The sequence below is a fragment of the Poecilia reticulata genome, chromosome 20 (assembly GCF_904066995.2).
Source record: "Poecilia reticulata chromosome 20, P_reticulata-male-v2, whole genome shotgun sequence".
Lineage (NCBI taxonomy): Eukaryota > Metazoa > Chordata > Actinopteri > Cyprinodontiformes > Poeciliidae > Poecilia > Poecilia reticulata.
The window spans coordinates 8,027,563-8,050,204 of NC_088849.1; the positions used below are offsets into that span (position 1 = coordinate 8,027,563).

At 37.6% G+C, this 22,642-nt stretch overlaps 1 protein-coding gene across 2 annotated transcripts in view; it reads right to left on the reverse strand.

The window, feature by feature from the left end:
* The window catches only part of olfm3a (olfactomedin 3a), a 73,032-nt gene that overhangs the window by 16,523 nt on the left and 33,867 nt on the right, over positions 1–22,642 (reverse strand). Inside the window, exon 1 of one of the 2 annotated variants that reach the window (XM_008438343.3) lies at positions 21,923–22,233. The exons of the other annotated variant lie outside the window; for it this stretch is intronic. Within the exon in view, the coding sequence (XP_008436565.1) occupies positions 21,923–21,991 (69 nt within the window). The 5' untranslated portion in view covers positions 21,992–22,233. Of the gene's footprint in view, positions 1–21,922; positions 22,234–22,642 lie in introns of those variants that run through there. 2 annotated transcript variants of the gene reach the window in all.

Sequence of the window (22,642 nt, forward strand, 5' to 3'; positions counted from 1 at the left end):
AAGTCAATAATTCCTTAATATTGATCTAAAAGTACTTTTTCCATTAGCAGGTTACTTCACATATCACAAGATAAATTTCCCATGTCTTGACTGAAATAATCTATCAGTGGAACTAGAAATGTTTCATTAATCTTAAGAAATTATTGACTCAAAACAAGCTCCTTTATCTTGCTAAAAATGTACTTGCAAGCTAGTTTTGTCTTATTTCTAGTGTAATAAGACAGACAAAAATACCAGGTAGAATTTTGTGTTTTTGTAGCATAAACAAGGAGGAAAAAAAATGCTTGCATGAATTCTGCATATCTCATATGTTGCATGTGTGTGCCACAGTTGTGCTACATTGAAGTAGCTTTGACTGAAATATCACTGCCGTGACCCAATTTCGTGCTCCCACTGTCTGCATTCATAAAAATTCAACACCTCAGCATTCCTGATGCTTGAAACTTCAACGCGGCTTAATCTGCATTTTGATCCACACAGCAAATACTTAGAAATAAACAAAGACATTAAATCAAAAACAACATATTGTATCCCCATGCAGTACAATACTGTGATTTTAGCACTCTTGATCCCAGTATACACATACTATTAAGAACTGGAGGATAATAAATGTGACAGAAATACTTAAAAAATATAGCAAAAATATAAGACACACTTTTCACCATGGATATTTATTTCTATGTAAATATATGTCATATTCTGGCTTTACTTAGCTACAAATGTCTTTTTTATATTAATTGTTCAGTTGTTGAAAACTGAAAGGCCAGACGTGCAGTTCCTTTAAAAATTCAGAAAACAATCTTTTTTCTCAAATCTTTTTCTTATTTTTCTACATTTCCTCAGCGGCTTTGCCCATTTGGCTGCAGACTGAAGATTGCTCCCATCTGACTCTGAGCAGAATAAAGCGGTTATAGAAAATGAGTGGATGGATAGATTTCAGGGAGATGAATAAATACCAAAGCAACACAAACCCCAGTCAAAAAAAAAGAAAGCACATATTTTAATTAATTCCTTTTACCATAATTTTTTTTTCATTTTTATTTATGCATCTGACTTTTACCAGTCAAGCATGTAACAAGTTGTTTTAACCATACAGCAGTGAACAAAACATTTATATGGAAATAATATATTTACATTTTTTGAGGGACTAGGAAAAAGCACAATATAATCTAATTCCATCCCTATTTCTATATTAGAAACATAATAATTGTTCTAATTTCTGTTTAGCCTAACCTATCAGAGGCTCTTTTTTCTGATACAATAAAATATTTAAGTGAAATAAAGGATTACGTCTACATATTAAACATACATGTACATATGGATTCATCAAAACGTCATATTATACACATAAGCAGCACACACTATGCATGCATGCACTCTCATGTACGTGTGTATATCCACTGAAAAACTTCTACAAACCTAATAGCCATTGTTTTTCTGTTAATATAACATCCATGCATTTTATGAGTGTCTCATAAAAATGATCTGACTATAATTACAAATGTTCAATGCCTCGTTTCTTTTATTGCTACACACATGACTGCTTTCTATTCCTTCCCTCAATAATGTTGAACTCTGTTAATTTCCTCTTAAATCCCTTCTGCTTCACTGACATGCAGAAGGACATTCCCATTACGGAAAACTACGGCCGTCTCTCAACTGGCTAAAAAGAGGGAATAAAATGATTGGCTGTGGCTACTAACACTTCAATTGGCTACGGCTTTGTGTTTACAAACACAAACAGAGCTGAGAGAAAGCTAAAAAAAAAGAAAAGAAAAAAGACAGCAACACAATGAGGAAACATATCATTAAAACTCCTCTAGAGCATAGAAAAGAAAATAAGCTGTACATAGAATTATGATCCTATTTCCAACATGTTGTTATATGGAAATAACAGAAATGTGTGGGGGGAGTAAACGCCGGTTACTCTAAATCCTTAACGACAACAACATTATCGAGACGGGATTAAAAATCTACATTTCGCAGATGATTGAGACTTTCACCGTTACTGCATGTAGGAGATGGAGAGAGCTGCAGATTAAATCTGTTACTATGCCACCTAAAACCAAACCGATTGGAGGAGCAAATGAGGTCCAAAGTCAGCTTAGTCAGCCCGTAATGCCTTTATACAACAGTTCTGTCAACACAACAGTGAAACTCAAGAACAACCTCTTTTTCCCCTTCAGTTTTGACTCTTTGAACGTGACATCACGCACTCCAGAAAGCAGCCCACTCCACCATGACTGACGTCAAAACAACCCATGTGTGCATTAAAGTGTTAGCAGGTGCTAACTAGTGACTAAATTCAGTGTTCAAGCCACAAACCTCTGGGACTTGCTGGACATGGACCCATGGGGACTGGTCCACTCTGCATGTTATTAAACTATATAAACAATAGCAAAGCTGTTCCAAAAGAAAATCATGCCAAAATACAATAATCAGCGCATTAGCCACCAGCAGAAATGAAACAATGCCAGACTAATTAGTAAAGCTGAAAACCTAAAAAATGACTTGTCTTGTTTTTGGATTACTCTCGAATCAACCATAGTCCATTATTATGAAAAACTGACATAATTACCTCACAGTGGGGGGAAAAAAAACTTTGTGAATGAAAAACAGTTTAAACCAATAATTCTGAAAGTTTGATGGCCAGGGACAGAAAATCCTTCACTCTGCAGGTACCTGCACAATGACTGAAATGAGAAACATTTGTCCTCGCATGGCCTAGCACCCAGACAGGTACCTATCCTCATACAAGTAAAGGATTAACACCTCACAGGTGATGCATACTCTCACTTTGAAGCATTCTTTCCATTTGGCACTAGGCTTATAAAGTGCGACTGAGAGAAGAGAAAGTTCTGGCAGGCAGCCCAGAAGTCATTTCAATGAAGAAAAGAGCTTGACAGTGACAGTAGACAGGTGAAAGGTATCCTTACTTGGCAGTTGTTGGTTCATGTTGGAAGCTGAAAGTGAAACAGGTGGGCTGATGATGAAACCTGGAGGCATTACAAGTTATTAGGTCAACAAAGCTGGAGGTGATGAGGGTTCTTCTTTTGAGGAGCGACTGGTGAAAGCAACACCTTCCAGACCCTCTTGGATACAGGAACAGGCAGACCTTGACAGGGTCCCTCAAAAGAGTAATTGGATCAGAACTTTAGACCATCAACAACCAAAACAGAAGCTGCAAAGGTATGCCACCTGAATGTAGATAAGGAGCACCAAAAAGAGTTTCGTAGATTGGTAAAACTAAAAACTAGTAAGGTGCCTGCCGAGTCCTTGCACACTGGAGGAGGCGTATTGACAAGAACAAGAACTGAAACTAAACTGAAATGTTTGCACTATGATGGCAGCAGTAGTGCCTGAGGTGTTGTGACCAATACTGTCCAAGCACACCAACTGGAGAAAATAGGTCCAAAACTGTGGTGTTGATTCCCACAGTGGTTGCAACTGAGGTGAGGTGTGTCTACACCTCACCTCAGTTGCAAAGGTGGAGCAGAGAATGACCGCCCCTTCTTCTCCTTCCCTTCCTCCTCGCATCACTACGTATATTTTTCTCTATCCGAGCAAAAATATTAAAAAGAAAAAGTAGTGACCTTACCCACTGTGTCTATTGTCTGGTTAGGTGGAAAAGAAAAAGAACAAGTCAAACCTGACAAACGGCAACAGGTCAAAACTTCTCACAAGGGAAATCCAGAAAACTGGACAATGGGTGAGGAAAACGTGAGCTAGAGGTAAGCAAAATGCATTTTCAAGGAGGACATGAAAGGTAAGCAGCAGTAAGGATAAGCACTTAATGCTTAATGACCCTAGGGTGTTTGGGGCAAAGGAAATCCCTTTTAAAATTCTAGTTTTTGGTGGATTACATATTCTGATTCAACAAATGTGTTATGAAAGCAAAAAGGATCAAATTGCAGAACTCGGGAATCATAAACACAAGATCAGAACATAAATTCAAGCAGAACTGCTTGATTGGATAAATCCTTGTCGTTTACTTACGAAACTAAACCTATGCAAGCTTTTTTTTTAAGTGTTATGCTGTCAGATGTGGCAGTCGCCATGTTTACTTGTGTTATTTTCATTGATACAACTTCAAAATCAGGCTCAACTTCCCTTATCATGGATAATTAAATAAAAACATGCAAATCAGCAGCGCGCATCGGAGGCGTGAAAAGTGATGATAATGAATGCCTCCCTGTGGAAGACATGATTTGTGATCCTCATGCAACATAAGTATTCTGCCAATTATACACGTCGCTTAATCTCTTTTCTGTTTGTCACCGCAGCGTCTGTCTGTATGTCCTCCTGATTTGCCGTTTAATGTGTTTGTATGAACCTTTTAGTCTGACAGAACTGAAGATGGAGGAGGCTGACGAGGGATTGAAACTGAATGTGTGGGATAAACAGGGATTTACTGATTACTGAGTCAAATATGTGTAGAATATTTGGCCACAACCATTACGTCCAAACTAATTCTCTTATCTGTGTTGGAAATGAACAGGTCAACTTTGAAATTTAAAATACAGTGGCTTGAAAATGCATCTAGAACATTTTCATATTTTTGTCACCTTACAAACAGAAACCTTGTCATAACATGTGTATATTGTTAAAATTTTATATAAAATAAAAAAAGGCAGGGAATGACGGTGGAAGAAAATTGTTTATGGATTTAGAGCCCTTTAGTAAAAAAAAAAAAGGTGCAACCAATAGGCTTTAGAAGTTACTTAATTGGTCGTAGTCACATCATGTTTTCTAGATATTGTGGAGCCTTTCTAAGCATTGCATTAGATGTGAATACAAATGAACACCACACTTTTATTTGTGATTTATTTTTAGAACGTATCCTTTTTTTCCACTTCACAGTTACTTCACTTTTTGTTGCTCTGTAGAACAGATTCCATTGTCATTTTACGCACATTTTGAAGAATGACATTAGAAAAAGTTGATGAAACACCAAAATACAAAATAACATCCTCAATTTCGCAAAAAAATAAAAAGTTTCTCCTTTAGTATGGTTTCTGGCTGTTCTGAAGAAGAGTTAATACACTAAAGGGGAGATGGAACATTAACTCACATGTCTGATCAGCTGTTTCTTTTTTTGCTGCTGCTGGGATAGTTAGGATGAATTTCTTTATAAAAGTACATTCCTGAAAATCTAAATTTTTCTGAGAATTTTGCTACAGCCCTGCATAACGCCCACATCTGGTAAAATTTGCATAGCCTGGCTGATTCGCTCCAAATTAGTAGATGGAAACGCACCCAATACACATTTTCTTTTGTGTGATATTTTAAAATACGTTGGAAATTCACAACAGTTCGATGGAAGCAATTACAAACAATACCTGTTTGCATGCGAAAGGACTACATGAATGCAATATTTGACAGAATATCAAATTTCAAGTGTTACAATCAAAAATTTTAGCCTGTTGGCTGGACTTTTAATGCTCACACTGAAAATATACTTAATGTATATTTTTATTTAATTAGAAAGAAAAATCAGATTTATCATAGTCAAAATTGTCATTGCAATACTCAACAATTGTATTACGATTCCATATATTACTGACATGGGTTGTCAGGAATAATCCCACAAAATACATTAAAGTTTGTATGTAAAAGCTGTGGAAAATGTATTTTCCTACTATATTATTTCTATTAAATAATATAGAAATAATATATTTCTATATATATTAGAACTATATTTCTAATATATATGTAGGCCTACTACATACTATTAAATATGTAGTAGGCCTACATATTTAATAGCCTACTATTAAATATGTTGGCTAAACTCCATTCTGCAGTGATTCAGTGTTTGTTGTTCGTAACAGCAGAACTAGAAGTTATATTTTTTTTAAATATTGTTTTCCCCCCCCGTTTTTCATCTGTGAAACTGGCAAAGAAATGATCCTGTTTATGTTTTTTATAGCCGCAATCACAATTCTCAGTGTGACTGTACATACCGCTTCTCTAAACAAATCTCCGCTCTGGCATAGACAGCCTCGGCCCTTTAATATAATTTCTTTAGGTATTTTCACACGACCAATTCGATCTGCGGCTCTGCCACGGGATCATTCTGGCAATTTGAGAAAATTCTCAGAGGATTACCCGAGATGAGATTCCAAGGATGGGATAGGAGAAGAAGATGAAGAAGAAGAAGAAAAAACGAAGAATGCCAGTGGCCTTGGCAAAAATCTGTCTCTTATAAATACAGCTTTGATAAATAGTGACAGGTAAAGGACTCCCTCTGCAGTAACAGTGTGACCCACAGGCAGCAAATCGTCTAATTTTGATAAGCAGTTGTCACTGTTTTGTTATGGTGGTGTAAAAGATGAAGTGTCACACCTTCCTTGCCGCTGAGCCAGGTCATTAAAGAAGAATGAAGGTAGCTTGGCAAATAATTCACACAACAGCAGCCAGCAGCAGCAGCCACAACATTACAAGCCTTATTGCTGCTGTCACAATGTTTGACATCTTGCCATGTATGTTGGGGTATTAAAAATGTGAGGTATATGGAGCTCAACTTGACGAAATGAGGCATTTTGTGGAACATCAAATCCTGTTACGTCTTTGTGTGCATAGCGGATCTTGACGCACCACAGTTTTACATAGTGTGTGTGTATTGGGGCAGAGGTCACAGGGTTGAACCGCATCAGGGTACACCAGAATGCAAAACGTTCACCGTGTCGTCACCACTCCTTTTTATCGTACTGTAGTGATTCTTGACGATGAAAGAGAGTTCAATGCTCTATAAAAAAGTTTGTATACAATAAATTTTCAGACTGAAAGTTCTGGATGAATGGATGTAGATAAAGCTTTTGGTAACACCTTATTTGAAGGGATGTGCATAAGACTGACATGACACTGTCATACATGACATAACACCTGTCATGAACATAAAGAAGTCTTTATGAATGTTTTGGCAGTTGTAATGAAGTGTCATTCAGTAAATAATGACCCTTTTAATGCAAAGTTGCTCTAAAAGTTGCATTGAAAGTCCATTAAAAATGCCAACTTTGCATTAAATAATAATTTACAAAATCATGCAAAGTTGGCACTTTTAATGGACTTTTAATGCAACTTTTAGAGCAACTTGGCATTAAAAGTGTCATTATTTACCGAATGACGCTTCATAACAATTGTCTGGTGTACGCATCAGGGTACACCAGAATGCAAAACGTTCGCCGTGTCGTCACCACTCCTTTTTATCGTACTGTAGTGATTCTTGACGATGAAAGAGAGTTCAATGCTCTATAAAAACGTTTGTATACAATAAATTTTCAGACTGAAAGTTCTGGATGAATGGATGTAGATAAAGCTTTTGGTAACACCTTATTTGAAGGGGTGTGCATAAGACTGACATGACACTGTCATACATGACATAACACCTGTCATGAACATAAAGAAGTCTTTATGAATGTTTATGGCAGTTGTCATGAAGTGTCATTCGGTAAATAATGACCCTTTTAATGCAAAGTTGCTCTAAAAGTTGCATTGAAAGTCCATTAAAAATGCCAACTTTGCATTAAATAATAATTTACAAAATCATGCAAAGTTGGCACTTTTAATGGACTTTTAATGCAACTTTTAGAGCAACTTGGCATTAAAAGTGTCATTATTTACCGAATGACACTTAACAATTGTCATAAACATTCATAAAGACTTTATGTTCATGACAGATGTTATGTCATCTGTCATAACACAGTATCATGTCAGTCTTATGCACATCCCTTCAAATAAAGTGTTACCAAGTTTTTGAATACAAATATATGCCATTGTTCTTTTTCCGCTACCTTTTTAATCTAAACCTTGAAAATACTCAATTAAATTCCATCACTGGCTTTCAGCAAAAGTCTAAATTTACAGAGAAAGTGGCTCGCATTGCTGAAAGATCAGGAAGAAGAGAGTTTTTACTGCTAATGCTTTTGATAGTTTTTTATCAGCTGTTTTTAATATTTTATGTATTTCTCTGCTTAAATGTGAATGTTGATATCTGTAAATGGTGCTGTTATCTTGCCAGATCCTTCTTGGAAAAGTGATTGCAGATCTCAACGAGGTTTTTATCTGGTTAAATAAAAGATATTATTATTAGATGTTTTATCAGATTGCATAAGAACTTTATCTCTAGAGGTTGAGTAATTATAGCAGAACTAATCGCACAACGGGTCCAGCTGCCATTGATTGGAGACACTCCAAGCATTCTGCATGAAGAGCTGAGTGATTCTTCACCAGTGCAGACAGAGCATCTGCATCTAGTAGCATAACATTAAGTAGTATTTAGTTGCATAAATTTCATAGCGGTGGTGGACAATTATACAAGTTGGTGAAAGATGTGTAAGAAGGTATCATTTACCAAAAGGCATAATGACTTTCTATGCAAGAAGTCTTCAAATTCTCAAAGGCCCGTGTCCTCCAACATTTCAACGTGCCTCTGCTTCAACACACCTTAGTCAAATAATGAATTCGTTAGCAGGACTCAGGAGAACTTAACTGCATATTGTGGAAGCCCTTAATCCATGGATTTGTGGATTCCTGCTGTATGTGGATGAAATGAAATTATGTAATAATCTGATGAAGGTAGGCTCAGCCCAGTTCCAGCTGAAATTTGGACATCAATTTCCCTTCATCAGCATCTCAATCGTCCGTCAAGTCAATTTCCTTACACAGATGTCTCCCTGTATCCCAGAAAAACATAGCAGTGCTCTGACAGGCCGAGCAAATTAGTTGGATTTTTGTACTTTTACCTTTCTCTGAATCTGGGTTTGAATTAGCTAGTCAGTGTTTGAAACTGTGCTATACACTTTTAATTACACTCAAAGACAAAATCAGGGTGGCAGCATTGTTGTCTTGATCACAACAATGCTGCCACGCTGCCTGGCATAAGACAGAGGCCCTAAACAGATGCTATCGCTTCAGTCATCTATCAAGCTGTCTAAGCAAAAAGCCACCAGGGAACCAGAGGCCAGTGAAGTAGTATGTGCACGTCGGTACTGTAACTGATGATCATACCACTTAAACGAGTTAACATTTTAGCTCTAATGGCAGGGGGAAGATGAACTTGCATGTGCAGCCAGCTCTGCAACCACAACGATGCAGACATCTAGGACAGCAGTGACAAATGGTTACGCCCATGAGCAGAGGAGCAACAGCAATAATCCCAAAGCTGGGGAAAAAAAAAAAGCCACAAGAAGACACTGACAAAGAAATAGCGAACACTGTTGAGAGAGGTGGGGAGGGTGGGACAACACGGCAAAAAGAAAAAGCCATCTTCCCTGTCAGATATGACTCTTGTGAAAGGCATGCGGGGAGATTAATTTCCTAGAGGCGTGCCACCTTCTTGCCTTTTCTGACCTCGGCAAAGAGGAGATTGAATAGATAATTCTGCTGCACCTCGGCACATTCCGGCCCAGACAGACTCCGAATGAGCTGCCGTATTATCTTGTTCACACTCTCGCGTGTCTTCTCTAGGGTGCGCTTCAGTGAATTCCTGGGGCCTGAACAAGACGACGTGTCAGTCACGAGCACCGCGACGGACGATAATGAAACAGTCATCAAACATTATCGGTGAGGTAAAGTCGGTGGGCAGCTCCAGGCCGTGCTGAGTGGCACACTGTGACACTCGAGCAGAATACTAAGCAGCTGTCAACACAAACTTATTAAGGCGTAAACAAAGATAAACAACAAAGAGCTTCTGTGTACCTCAACTTCTTGCCACGGGTTAAATGTCTGCTTCACAGTGTTTTGCTGAAGTACATCAGCTGAAAGGAATAAATAGCTTTACAAGCCTTATTGTAATTAAATTTTAAGCACGGATGCGTAGGCAGTACTTTAAGCAGCCATCGGGATTTTGTGCCAAATTTCCAATCTCTGCTTTGTGTAAAGTCTTGACTTGCTGATAAAAATTTTTAATAATTCAGATTTCTCTTTAGCAACTACAGCTAATATTCAAAAATATTTTTCCTAGCCCTCCTAGCATGAGAAGATATATGCCATGTGTAAGAGAGCAGAAGCTGTAGTGGAGGGTTTTAATAACTTCTTTAAAAAACCAAATGAATAGTTTTTAAACTGAGTATAGCATCTTATATTAGCATTTAGTACATTAAACGTAGCTAGCGTTAGCTGCATAGCAAATAGCAACTCCAGTGTTCATTATCAACAATGTAGATGCTTGGAGTAACTCTAAAAATGTCTAGAAAGGAGCCAACATAACAACCTAGATTATGTTGAATGTCCAGGCATAAAAAAGAAACAAATTTGCTGTAATACTTTCAGACTTCCTGTTATCTGCTGAAAATCCTGTTTTCTCTCTATGTATTTTAATGCAGCAAAAACTGCAGACATGTCACAATATCTTGTGGCATAAACACATTTTCATTTTAAAATAGATTCCTACATATTTATCCTTCTTCTGACTTCATTTAAACTAAAAACAGCCAACTGTGAGTTTTCTTAACACAGTAACAGTCCCTACATAGAAGAGTGCTGGTGGTGCACAATATGGTAGAGTTACATATAGTGCATTGACTAGAAAAGAGATCAGATTTTTGAGTTTCAAAGTGTCAGACAGCTCTAGTCATCTGATTTTTTAACAGTCTCCTGTCCAGCAACATGCCACTCAGAACTGATGTCTGATTGTCAAGGTGAGACGCAACATATCTACTTTCACAAGAAGTAAATATACGGTTCATTACGGGTTTTTTTGCTATGATGCTCCACTTAATATATAAACTAGATTAGAAAATGTTTTGGGTTTATTTCAAATAGTAATGGAAACTGAGACAGAAAAAAGATAGGGGAAAGACAGGAAGACAGGGTGGAGAAACAGTTTAAAGGTAATGGAGAAGATAAGAGTAGAGGAGAGAAAAAAGGACAGAAAGAATACAAGTCAGCATCTTAAAAGTCTGCTGCTACGCTGAAAGAAAGAAAAAACTGAAACCATAGCAACAAACAGCTGTATATACAATAACATCACTGAAAAGTACACGCTACAAGTTAATACATCATGAAAACATGCTAATCTAAACACCTGTGTGTGATATGTGTGGTTGCTTATGTAAAGTTTCTCCATTCACGTGTTCAATGAAGAACACAACAGCTGATTTCTGTTTGCATCTCTACATAACACCAGATCATTTCTGTAATTACGACTCCATCTCATGGTGTAACTCAGGTTATCTCAATTTAACATATGTTGGAATATGAACATGCTACGTCAATGTAGTTGTACAGATTCAGGAATGACCAGATTTTATAAAATGTTGTCTCAAAGGTTGCTCACCTGTTTTTTTTTGTTTTTGCTCTCAAAGAACCCTTTGAAATTCTCTCTTTCTAATTACATTCTGCAGTGGTGTCAGTGGGATGGAAAGCTAAAGCTGCCTCAGAGCCTTTTAACTACACCTTCATCTCAATCTGGAAGCAAGACGAAGTCTGTTCCTTTAAATACAGCTTTTAGCTAGTAAATACCACCCCATTAATATGATCAGCACATTCCAGCAGGCTCTTTGAAGTTATAGAGCAATTTATTTGCTTCAACTACTTTCCTTTGCTTCAGAGCGGTTTGAGAGAAGTGAATAGTTCTTGGTAAGACGTTCATCAAAGTGCCCAGACTTGTTGCTTCGAATAAAAGAAAAAAAAATCTGCAAGCACAAACATTCCTTTAAATGCCCAGCAAAGCTCGCTAACTAGCTCATGTGTTCGGTGAGGACAGCAGAGACCACGCTTTGCTCTACGGTCGACGAAATGGTGAAAATTAATCTTCGGCATCGATTTCGTCTGCAGTGATTACAGAGTTTGCAAAACAATAACTTAAAAAACAATAAATTTATTAAAGTTACGGCTTTAATGAAATAGTTATTAGATTCCCAGAAATACAAACCGAATTTGAAATTTATAGCTGTTACCTTTTGTATGGCAGTTTTTAAGTCTCAGAATGAAAGGTACATTTAAGGCTGGGATTTTAATGTGTCATTGTTATTGTGTTAATTGATTTTGTAGATTTCAATACATTGAAAACTTTGATGCAATTAATTGTATTTGTTGTTTTTTTCCATACAAAAGTCCCGAGCCGGAAACTTTGCAGCGTGTTTCCAGTACCACCCATTAATCTGACACACAAACAACATCTATAAACAAAACAATGCAGGCTCTTGGTCCACCGGGGGTTAATTTTTGCTTCATGAAACAATCTGATGGGAAGCTGGACAAGACTGTTGTTGCTAAAATGAGTTAGCTTACTACTGAAGCTATTCAAGCCTAAAATATGATCTTAATTGGAAAAGAAAATGTGAGCGTCCATAGTTCCCATTTCTAAAGATAATTTTTTAAAGGGAATAATCAGGGATTAATAAAATGTTTGAAAACTGATTGGGCATAATAATAGCACTTTGCAGCAATCTAATGGTTGAAAAACCTAAATAATAAAAAAAATTAAAATCTAAGAATATTTTTGTTGCTGAGCTCTTATGTCCGTTCAATATCCTATAAATTGTAAGTCTTCTTTTCATCGATATATGGTTTTAGACTAAACAATAAATAACTAATAAAAATATTCCTCAAGTCCCACTGCTAGTATTTCTAACAACGTCTCAAATTCTGGAGATATATAACAATTCTTCTCTCTATCAAAGAGAGGGAAAGAGAAAGAGCAAGAGATCTGGATAATTGTGGATATTTAAAGTATAAAAATTACAACCAAGACAAAGTATTTAAATAAATAATCACCACCAAAATATTTTCTGCTTTTAGTGGAGACTGTCAAAAACCTTTACATTTTATACAATAAAGTTGAAATAAACTCATCTTCTTGTGCTTCTGTATAAACTCCTGCATTTCCAGCTGCTAAGTAGGTTATTTTACATTTTGTCCTCATTACAGTAATGAATTAAAAAGTCTCCTGCGGCTGGAGTACAAAATAAATACATGGAGGTCACAAATGGCTTTCCCTCACATTCCAGCCTTTTAGCTCCCTTGAAGTGATATCTATCTGATACAGAGACTTCTTAGGCTGTAATTACAGTCATCACGGAGCAGGGAGAGAGCTCTAACTGTGCCCCTGGTAGTTTCAACATCACGTCACAACTCCTGTAATTATGGCTAGATGTGTTATTATCGGAGCCACATTCACTCAGCGGAGCACAAAGGAGTTAAGAAAAATAATTAAATAAATAAATAATGTTTAAAGCATCATATTCGTCATTTATCTCAAAGCCGCATTTTGTAATTACAGATATTCATACTGCCGATGTTGATGGATCAGTTTTCGGATGAGTACTTTCAGGTAATCATTTTCCTGTCGGTTTTGCGGCCTAACTGTGTTGACGAATGGTTAAAAAGTGACATCTTCAGTTTACCTCCTGGGTGAAAAATAGTCGCGTGAGGAATGAAACCTTTCGGCATCTTTTAATTTGTTGCAAACCCAGATAAATTACCCCGGGCACGTTATCAAGATAAATGCTAATGCGAGAATGAAAAGAACATCAAATATGCAAGAAATGGTGGCAGCTCGAGGAAGGCTATGCCCCCTCCGAAAATTACTTCAAAAGCACCCTGTATGTTTGAAATGAGTAACAAGCAAAAGGATGCTGTATTAATGACAGGGTGTCACATTTTCTCTGTGTGATCTTTCCTGTCATTTCCACACTTCATTTCATGTTTTGTTATTTTTTTGTTTATGCGATCAGAGTCTCATTATGTGACCTAAAACCTTTGAGTGGAAGCGGAGGTTTAAAGCCGCTGCCTTTTGTGTTCAGATGTGAGCTTTTTCTGTGTTTAGCGTGTTGCGTGCCTGCCACCTACATACAATGGCTAACAAGAGGGCAAGTGCCTACACAAATAACCCCGTCCTACAGGTGCCAAAGCCCAATCTGTGAGTGAAACGATGTGGAAAGACTCAAATCATCCAAGCAGTGCTCATGCTCAGCGGTGATATAAAGTGCCTTGTAGAAATATTCACACACACACACGCACGCACACACACACAGTTTTCATTGCAACAAAATGTGTGTGTGTGTATGTATCTTACTGGAATTAGATGTGGCAGACAAAAGCAAAGCAGAACATACTGTGAAGTGAAAGAAAAAGAAAACCTGGTTTTATGCTTTTTAAAAAATGTTTTAAAAATCTGAAATGTTTCCTATGGTTTTAACTTCTGCCTCCCTATCTGGGACTCAAACCCGATCTGATACTTTAGTCAAAACGCTGTTTGACAAGGACTGCAACCTCTAGGTTTTTAGAAACGTCGTCAACTAGGACTCTAAACCCCATAGGACTTTAGTTAAACGTCGTTTAACTGGGACTCTAACCCACGGTCTACTCAAGGGACTCTAACCCAAATAGGGCTACGAGTGGGGGACAGTACCCACGCCTTTCCGGGAGGGCTGTACATCATTAAAAACTAAACACAGAGAAAGAGGAATAAAAAAGAAATTTATAAATAGATAAAAAGTAAAGATAAACACATTAAAAACGTCGAAGACATCAAAACCCGCACTCTAACCCTAATTTAACCATAAGCAACTCTAAACAGGTGGGTTTTAAGTTGAGATTTAAAGGCACCCAGTGTTTCAGCGGTTTTACAGTTATATTATTCCAAATTTGTGGTGCAAGGAAACTGAATGCTGCTTCTCCTCATTTGGTTCTGGTTCTGGGGATGCAGAGCAGACCAGTGTAGGGACTTTAAAACTGGTGTTATGTGCTCTATCTTCCTGGTTTTAGTGAGAATACGAGCAGCAGCGGTCTGGATTAGCTGCAGCTGTTTGATTGATTTATTAGTCAGACCTGTGAAGACACTGTTGCAGTAATCAATGCGGCTAAAGATAAGCCTGGCGGGCCACTAGGCTTTACTTGCGTGAAGCCTTTGCCTTTCGCTTCACATTAATGCGTTTCGTTGTGTTGGTCTGTCAAATGCCATATCTGTCTGTCAAATGCCATATCAAATGCCAAATATGCTAAAAAGGATGGATTTGTTTCTACTGTAATGAAACATTACCTGGTATAAGAGAGCTCAGCTCAACTGCAGCATGAAAGTCATTTGAATAATAAAGTAAGATTAGTCAAATGGGCAAAGTACGTCAAATATATGTTGGTCTATAAACATTGCAGGTTCAGAATGCATGAAAAATGGTTACAGCCTTATTACACAATAAAACTTCTGTCTTTAAAACTTAAGTTTTGACCTTTGTTATTCTTTTACTAGTGCTTTGCTTTCTTTGGAAGAAAAATGCGAAAGACTGGATAGAAATTCCATCAATTTCAAAAGAATCAACATCTCATACCAGTGAAAACACAGTCATATTCAGTCAATTGGAATGTTATTGAAAATGTTATATTATTCTCTAGCCTTTACTTCTGGTTAAATAAATATTTCATTTACTCCTGCTAAATAAGCATTTACATCAGACAAATACAAAAAAAATGATGTAGAAATGTGACTTTAATGAAAGGTTAATACCTTCTTAGAGGTTATTATATTCAAACTGTACTTTATTATGACAAATGTACCTCATTGAGTCATATTCTATTTTATAAAACATGACTGTAAAGTACAAATAAACATGCAGCAGTGTCGTTACATGGACTTCAATCTTAATCTTGTACATCCAAATCAACACAAACTTAAACAAAGATTTAAATCTTTAAAGTCTGATATGAGCATGACGTCACCAATTATGTTTGATTTGAACAACAAACTGTAAAGTGCATTTACTCCTTGAACACATCAGCCTTAAACACCACTGTGCAATAAATGAGAGCTAATTAGCTGCTAATGTACAAAATAACCCATGAAACACTGGCATTTCCATTAGCTTAAAGCTAACTTGCCAAAACCCACATGTAGAACGAAAAACAATCTCTCAAAACTTTACAACATCCAACATCAACTCACCATGTTGGGCAATACTCAAAAACGTAAGTAAGAAGTAGTTTTAAGTTTAGTTTAGCTTGCTTGCCTCAAAAGATGGCGACAAAAAAACTGTTAAGTACTGTTAAGTTCACTGTTAAGTACCTTGAAACACTGAAATAAACCGCAGTGACCACTAGTGGATGAATTCAGCAATATAAGATGCTGTTTGCAGTTTGTCAAAATCAGCATGTTAATGGAAGCTGCTCTGCTCAGATGAGTCCACAGCTGACTTTATTTAGCAAATATAAATATAAAACACAGCAACTAATACTGCAGAACACACCCTAATAAAAGGCAGAACCCTAATAAAAGGATTTATATTTTTTCTTCAGGAGGAACAGGGAAGCTGTTCAGAGTTGACGGGAAGATGAGTAGAGGTAAATGGAGAGGAATCTTGACACCAACCTTAAACATACATACAGCCAGAGGTAAAACAGAATTTACATCAAAGCTTTTCTGTGTCTCCCAAATGTACAATACCAAAACCATCCATCCATTTTCTTACACCCTTGTCCCTTGGTGGGGTCGGGAGGGTTGCTGGTGCCTATCTCCAGCTAACATTCTGGGCGAGAGGCAGGGTTCACCCTGGACAGGTTGCTAGTCTGTCGCAGGGCAACACAGACACACAGGACAAACAACCATGCACACACACTCACACCTAGGGTCAATTTGGAGAGGCCAATTAACCTGACAGTCATGTTTTTGGATTGTGGGAGGAGGCCAGGGTGCCCGGAGAGGGCCCACGCATGCACAGGGAGGGCATGCAGGCTCCATGGAGGGGGACTGGGGCTGGGAATCGAACCCAGAGCCTTCTTGCTGCAAGGCAACAGCTCTACCAACTGCGCCACTGTGCAGCCCCCAATACTGAAACGCTAATAAAAATCTTTGGATGGAATTATGCATCTTCCTGCACTACTGAGACCTGAGGCAGATATGCAGAAATGTGAAAGTGTATAACAAAACTAATCAGGAAACATCCAACACATTTTCCATGATGTAGGGGGATTGTTTTGATTTGCTTTGCTGCATCAAGGTCACGTTAGCCTTGACCTATTGATTTAAAATTGTGCATTGCATCATCATATTCCTTTTAGAAGTTAAAGATCAAGAGAAAGAGCTTTTTAGTCTGTTAAAAATCTCTCAAAGGGAGCATAGCCAACTCAAACAGAAGAATGTTTCATATTTTAAAATTCATATTAAACATTTTACTGGAGAATTAACTTTCTCTGTAAGTGTGTTATGGGCATAAAATGTTTCACAGGAGGTCTGGTGTTAGTGTTTGGAAAATAGACCAAGGCAAGGACTTTTTCTAACCCAACCTTCTAAAGCAAATTAAGCTTCATGATGAAAAAAATTAGATGCATTTTAGCTTCAGTCCTTCTGTATACAAAACTCTAAGTCATCTGGGTGTAAGTAGTCTTTAGAGTCGCTATTATGTGGTGTATTTTCCCCTGACAAATTTACACAGAAATAAAAACACAACTGCATATGAATGCTCACTGCAAAATCTCACTAAATGCTTCACAAACGTTTGCATTGTCTAACGACATCACAACAGGATAGAGCTGATCAGATGGCAGCGGAAACCTACTTTTTGAGAAATTTTTTCACCAGGCAGTCTACCTAAATCGTGTGTTTCATTTGAATCGGAAGATGTTTGACCTTACACATTTTACTACGACGATCCCCAAGCCCTGACAGATCCTGCTGTGGATGGTGGAGCTGAAGCAAACGTGGGTGATTATCATAATTGTCTTCTGAACTTTAATCCATACAAATCTGTTTATGTTTCCAGTTTGAATCTTTCCATCTGATTGGCTTCCTGGCATCAACATAGTTATGTGATTTGCCAACGAGGGACACTGCATGCAGTCTGAGCTCTCATCTGAACAGCTTCTCTCTTCCTAGCTGCCAAGCGATGACATTTCTTTCCCATTTGTTTTAGATTTGAGTGATGGTGGCCGTTTGGTCTGTATAGGAACTTTGACTGATGTCAGTCTTCTTTTTTTAACATAATATATGACATAAGGCCCATAAAAGTTGGCCGATTTTAACATAGCAGTAATATTGTTGGCTGTCGATATGGGCCCACATTTTCATAAAAATGCAACAATATTCAAAATGATCACTAAAGATGTTTGATAATGAATTTCAATTTCATGAATCACTTCTATTTGCTTTATTGAAGCTAAATTTTCTAGGATTGTATGAAGTGTTTTCAAATCAAGCGCTGCACTAATATCACAATATGTGATATATTGTGCAGGCCTAAGGTATACCGTTCTTAACTGTAATAAAATCAGTAGCCAAATTATGTAGCATGTTAGGGTTTTGTCATTACCTTGACATTATACTCTATTAAAGGGGTATTATGTATTTTACAGGAACATAGTGCCATTTTGTAGCACAATCAAGTAACTATGTCACCTTCAGTTGTAATCAAAATGCTCTTTGTATAAAACATGACATAAAAGAAAATTAACGCCTTGCAATTGGGCCTATGTGTCTTTAAGAAATTCCTGCTCTGTCCGACACTCAACCTTCAGCACGCCATCCAAACAATTTAAAAGTAACAAACATGAACAAGAAGTGCAAAAGACATATATTTTTGTACTACAATAATCTTAACATGCACAAAAAGGAGTAGGAAGAAGTAAGAAGTAGGGGTGCACCGACTGCAGTTTTCTGGCCGATCGCCGATTACTAATCTTTCAAAAAGCTTAACCTGCCGATTCAGATTTTGGCCGATACCAATTTTTTTTTGTCTGAAATGTTACTCAATATAGCAAGAAAGTTGTCGAGTTGGCAACAGTGGGGTCACTATTGTTAATTATAAGTGTGCAGATACAACTTGGAGAGCTGGTCTGTCAGTCAAACCTTTCTCACCAGAGAGCAAAAGAGGACAGTGGTTGATTCTTGCACATTTGGCAAGCTATATAAGATTGGTGGATAAGATCGGCTTCACGTGTAAAAATCGGCTGTTCACGATCTCTCAAAATTAAGAAAATCGGCACCAATAAATCAGCTGGCCAATAAATCGGTGCACCCCTAGTAAGAAGCTTATGAACTCCTACCCCATAAAATCATACTATGTTTTCAGATGGACCCTCATTATGAAATAAAAGAACAAAAACATCTCTTGGTGGCATAAACAACCATTCTTTGGCGCATTGGACTGAGAAGTAGTTTGTGTGAACTTGCAGTTCCGCCAGGTTGTTTGGCATTTTCTGCTGCTGCTGCTAGTCTGAAGGAGCTGAGCAAGGACGTTGCAGGGGCGGGATGCTCTGTGGGACTACAACTCCATGGCAGAGTTTTGGGGGTAAAACTCTGGACTTTCATGAGTGATTAACATTATGGCATGACATAAAGTTTACAAAACTTATTCATACATAACACTGCTCCCTTTAAGATGATCTGTCTCCTTTAACCACATGTCTTACAGTCACAGGGGTAAAACCCTAACTGTAGTTATGATGAGAATAGTACCTGGGTTCAATTAGCAACCAATGTGCAACTATCCAGCAGGCCAAGATGATAGGGGGAAAATATCTCCATGCAAATATTCCATTACATCCCAAAAGCTCTTAAGGGATCTTTCATGAACACTGCAGCAGCAATAGATGCCAAACCGAATCACCACAACAAAGAAAAATCCATACCATTAGCTCAACATATACTCCCTTTATTTCAGAAAGCGGTTAGTTAAAATGCTCTCCCAAAACTGCAAAGCTAAAGCTTGTGTGAACGGCTTCAGGGGTCGTTCTGGGGCATCCGTAAACACATACAGTTAAATGCCGAGAAGTAATGACTGCCACCCCTGAACAAAGCCTCCTGTACAAGGTCTGACAGCCCGAGACTGACAGCTTAATCATTTCCAGCTCTGTATAATACCATGAAAGGCTCGTCTTCCCAGACAAATCGAAAACACCGAGGCTGAAAGGCTGAAGCAATTTGCATGCAGCTCCAGATAAAATAATGTCTCCTTTTTTTTTTTTTTGCCTTAATGGCAGCTTGGCAATTATTATCAGAAGCCGATGAAAGATAAAAACTGGCTTCATAGAGCCAACAATATGCACAGAGATAATTGCACAGGGATAGTTCACCGAAAGTAATTTCACTACTTTCTTATGAACTGAGAACTTTAGAAATTCTTCTAAAATATCAAGACCAAACGCATTCGACAAGCACCGAGCAGGAACGGGTAGAAACGCACCAATCTGTTGGCCAGCGGACCTGATTAGCCGATTTTCTCTAGACTGTGTCTGATTTGGGAACAATGGGTCAAACACTAAACATGTAAAACATTCTTCCTTGTATTTGTTTAAGCAGTCAAAACTGAGAAATCCTACCATTTCCAGTCAGAAAATGCTACAACCAATTTTGTATCTTGATAATTTTTTAAAAAACAGGATATATATCTTGTAGTATATATTGTACAATTAATACATATTTTAGTTCTTTTTCTGCACTTTCTCTGTTCTTAATCATTAGAATCGAAAAATATGAATCAGTCAATCTTGCTGCATATCTAGAAAAGGTATGTCAAATCATTTTAATAACAAAAAAATAAAAAATAAAAACAGTCCTGAACCGTATTTCCTCCTGGCCAATGACATAAGGCATGATCTGACTAACAAAACTGGCATTGACTAGTGATTAGTGCTCTAATTGATTAGTCACCAATCTCTTAACCAAAGAATCTGATTTTAGAGAGCGAATGAGCAACTACGTCTTCACAGAACCGTTAAAAAAAGAAAAAGGTTTAGAAAACTGGTTTTAATTCCTTGAAGACGCCTCTGTTTTTCTGCAAAGGCAGGGAAGCAGAGCAACGATGTCGCGGATTCACCACCAGCAGGAGTGGACAGCTGCTCCCCCACTATCACTAACACACAGAGACCCTGATCCCCAAGCAGCACAGTGTCCCTCCCATTTATCATATGCGACTTTTTGTTATTGCACTTTAGTCTTACCATAATCTGAGCATGCATCTCCATTGCCAACAAAACCGCTCAAGGTTAGGTTCAAGCAATAAGCCAGCATCTTGACAGGAACAGGCAGACATAAAGATGAATGTGTTTTTTCTTTTTTGTGCAGGGTACTGAGGCTGTGACACAAACACATGACAGTGCACAGCATACACACAAGCCACATAAGGTCTAAATGCATTGTAAAAAAATATATATATATATATATGGAATTAATGGTAAAATCCTGCAAAATGCTGTTGCCAGAAATTTACTACAAACTACAAACACCCTGTATGTCACAGTAAAATATACTTCATTTGATTTCAGTGTGATAGTTAATACCTTATTTTTGTCTAATGCTAATTAAGCTTCAAATCTGACAGATTGAAATGAAATGATGCAAAGTAGAAAACCATCACATCATTTTGTTTCTTTAAATCTACAGAAATTTGATACAGAAGTGTAACCTTGATTATATGTAATTTTGCTTAGTTTCAGGATTTTTTTCCCACTCTTTTTACCTAACTGTAATATTTTATGTCTCTTTAAACATTTTGGAGAAAAAAATGAAAGTGTAGCTTGATCACCATCAGTTATGATAAATTTAGCCTTTTCACAATTTTTTTGTTATTTTTACAGACAATTTTTAATAGTGCACAGGTTATGTTGGAAGATGGAGAATCACCATTGATGAAGGCAGTCACTGTTGCTAATGTTGTGCTTGTTGCTTATTCCTGTTTCATTTTAACATATTTAATTCTCACATTAATATATCCAGTCTGTCTTTTCCAGAACAAACCATGAACCGTGCCATAAAGCCAATATCCCAACTTTAAATCTACTAGTCAGATTAAATCAAGCTAAATCAGTAATATTATCTTATCTTAGGAGTTTTCAGTTGAGTTTGTATTGTCGGTATAAAGAAACGAGCAACGGCGCATCGCTCCGAATATCAAACTCCAAAATAAATGGCAGTAAGAGCAGTATTTCATTGTCATTCAGAAGGAACAAGTGTGGGACAGCAGACGAGGCAAAATGTAGGAAGAAGCAAACTCACCATGGACGGATAGAGTCCGAACACGGTGAGGGAAAGGAGCGGGTACAGGACGCTCAGAAGGAACCTCATGCTGCCAGGTTTCGGGCGGCCACTTTCCTCCGGGGGTCCTCAGTCCTTTCCTTCTTTTGCGCGGAGCTGCCGCCTCACGGCGTCTTCGTGTTTTTGTTTTTTTTTATGACCGAGGAACCGCAGAGAGCGCGCGCTGACAGCGGTACGGAAGCCACGCGTTCAGCGGCATCACACCCACCGTTTCCCGGTGCTCTGACTGGAGGCAGCGCCGAGGAGGGGGGAAAAGAGGAAAAGTTTGAAGTGGAGGAGAAATATTTAAATATTTCAGTCCTTGTGTGGACTGCAGGGGAGGCGCACCAAGTGACATCACCAGATAGATAGATAGATAGATAGATAGATAGATAGATAGATAGATAGATAGATAGATAGATAGATAGATAGATAGATAGATAGATAGATAGATAGATAGATAGATAGATAGATAGATAGATAGATAAGCAAAAATTATATATTGCTGCACAACAAGCACACAGCTCTGTGTAATTTATTAGAATTTTATTTGTGAGTAACACAAATAATCACATAACTGTAAAATGGAAGGGAAACTATAAAACCATAAAAATAGACAAATGTGGCATGGATTTGTATTCAGCTTCTTTTAATGTGACTAAATAAAATTCTGAGCAACCTTGTTTTCAGAAGACCCCTGAT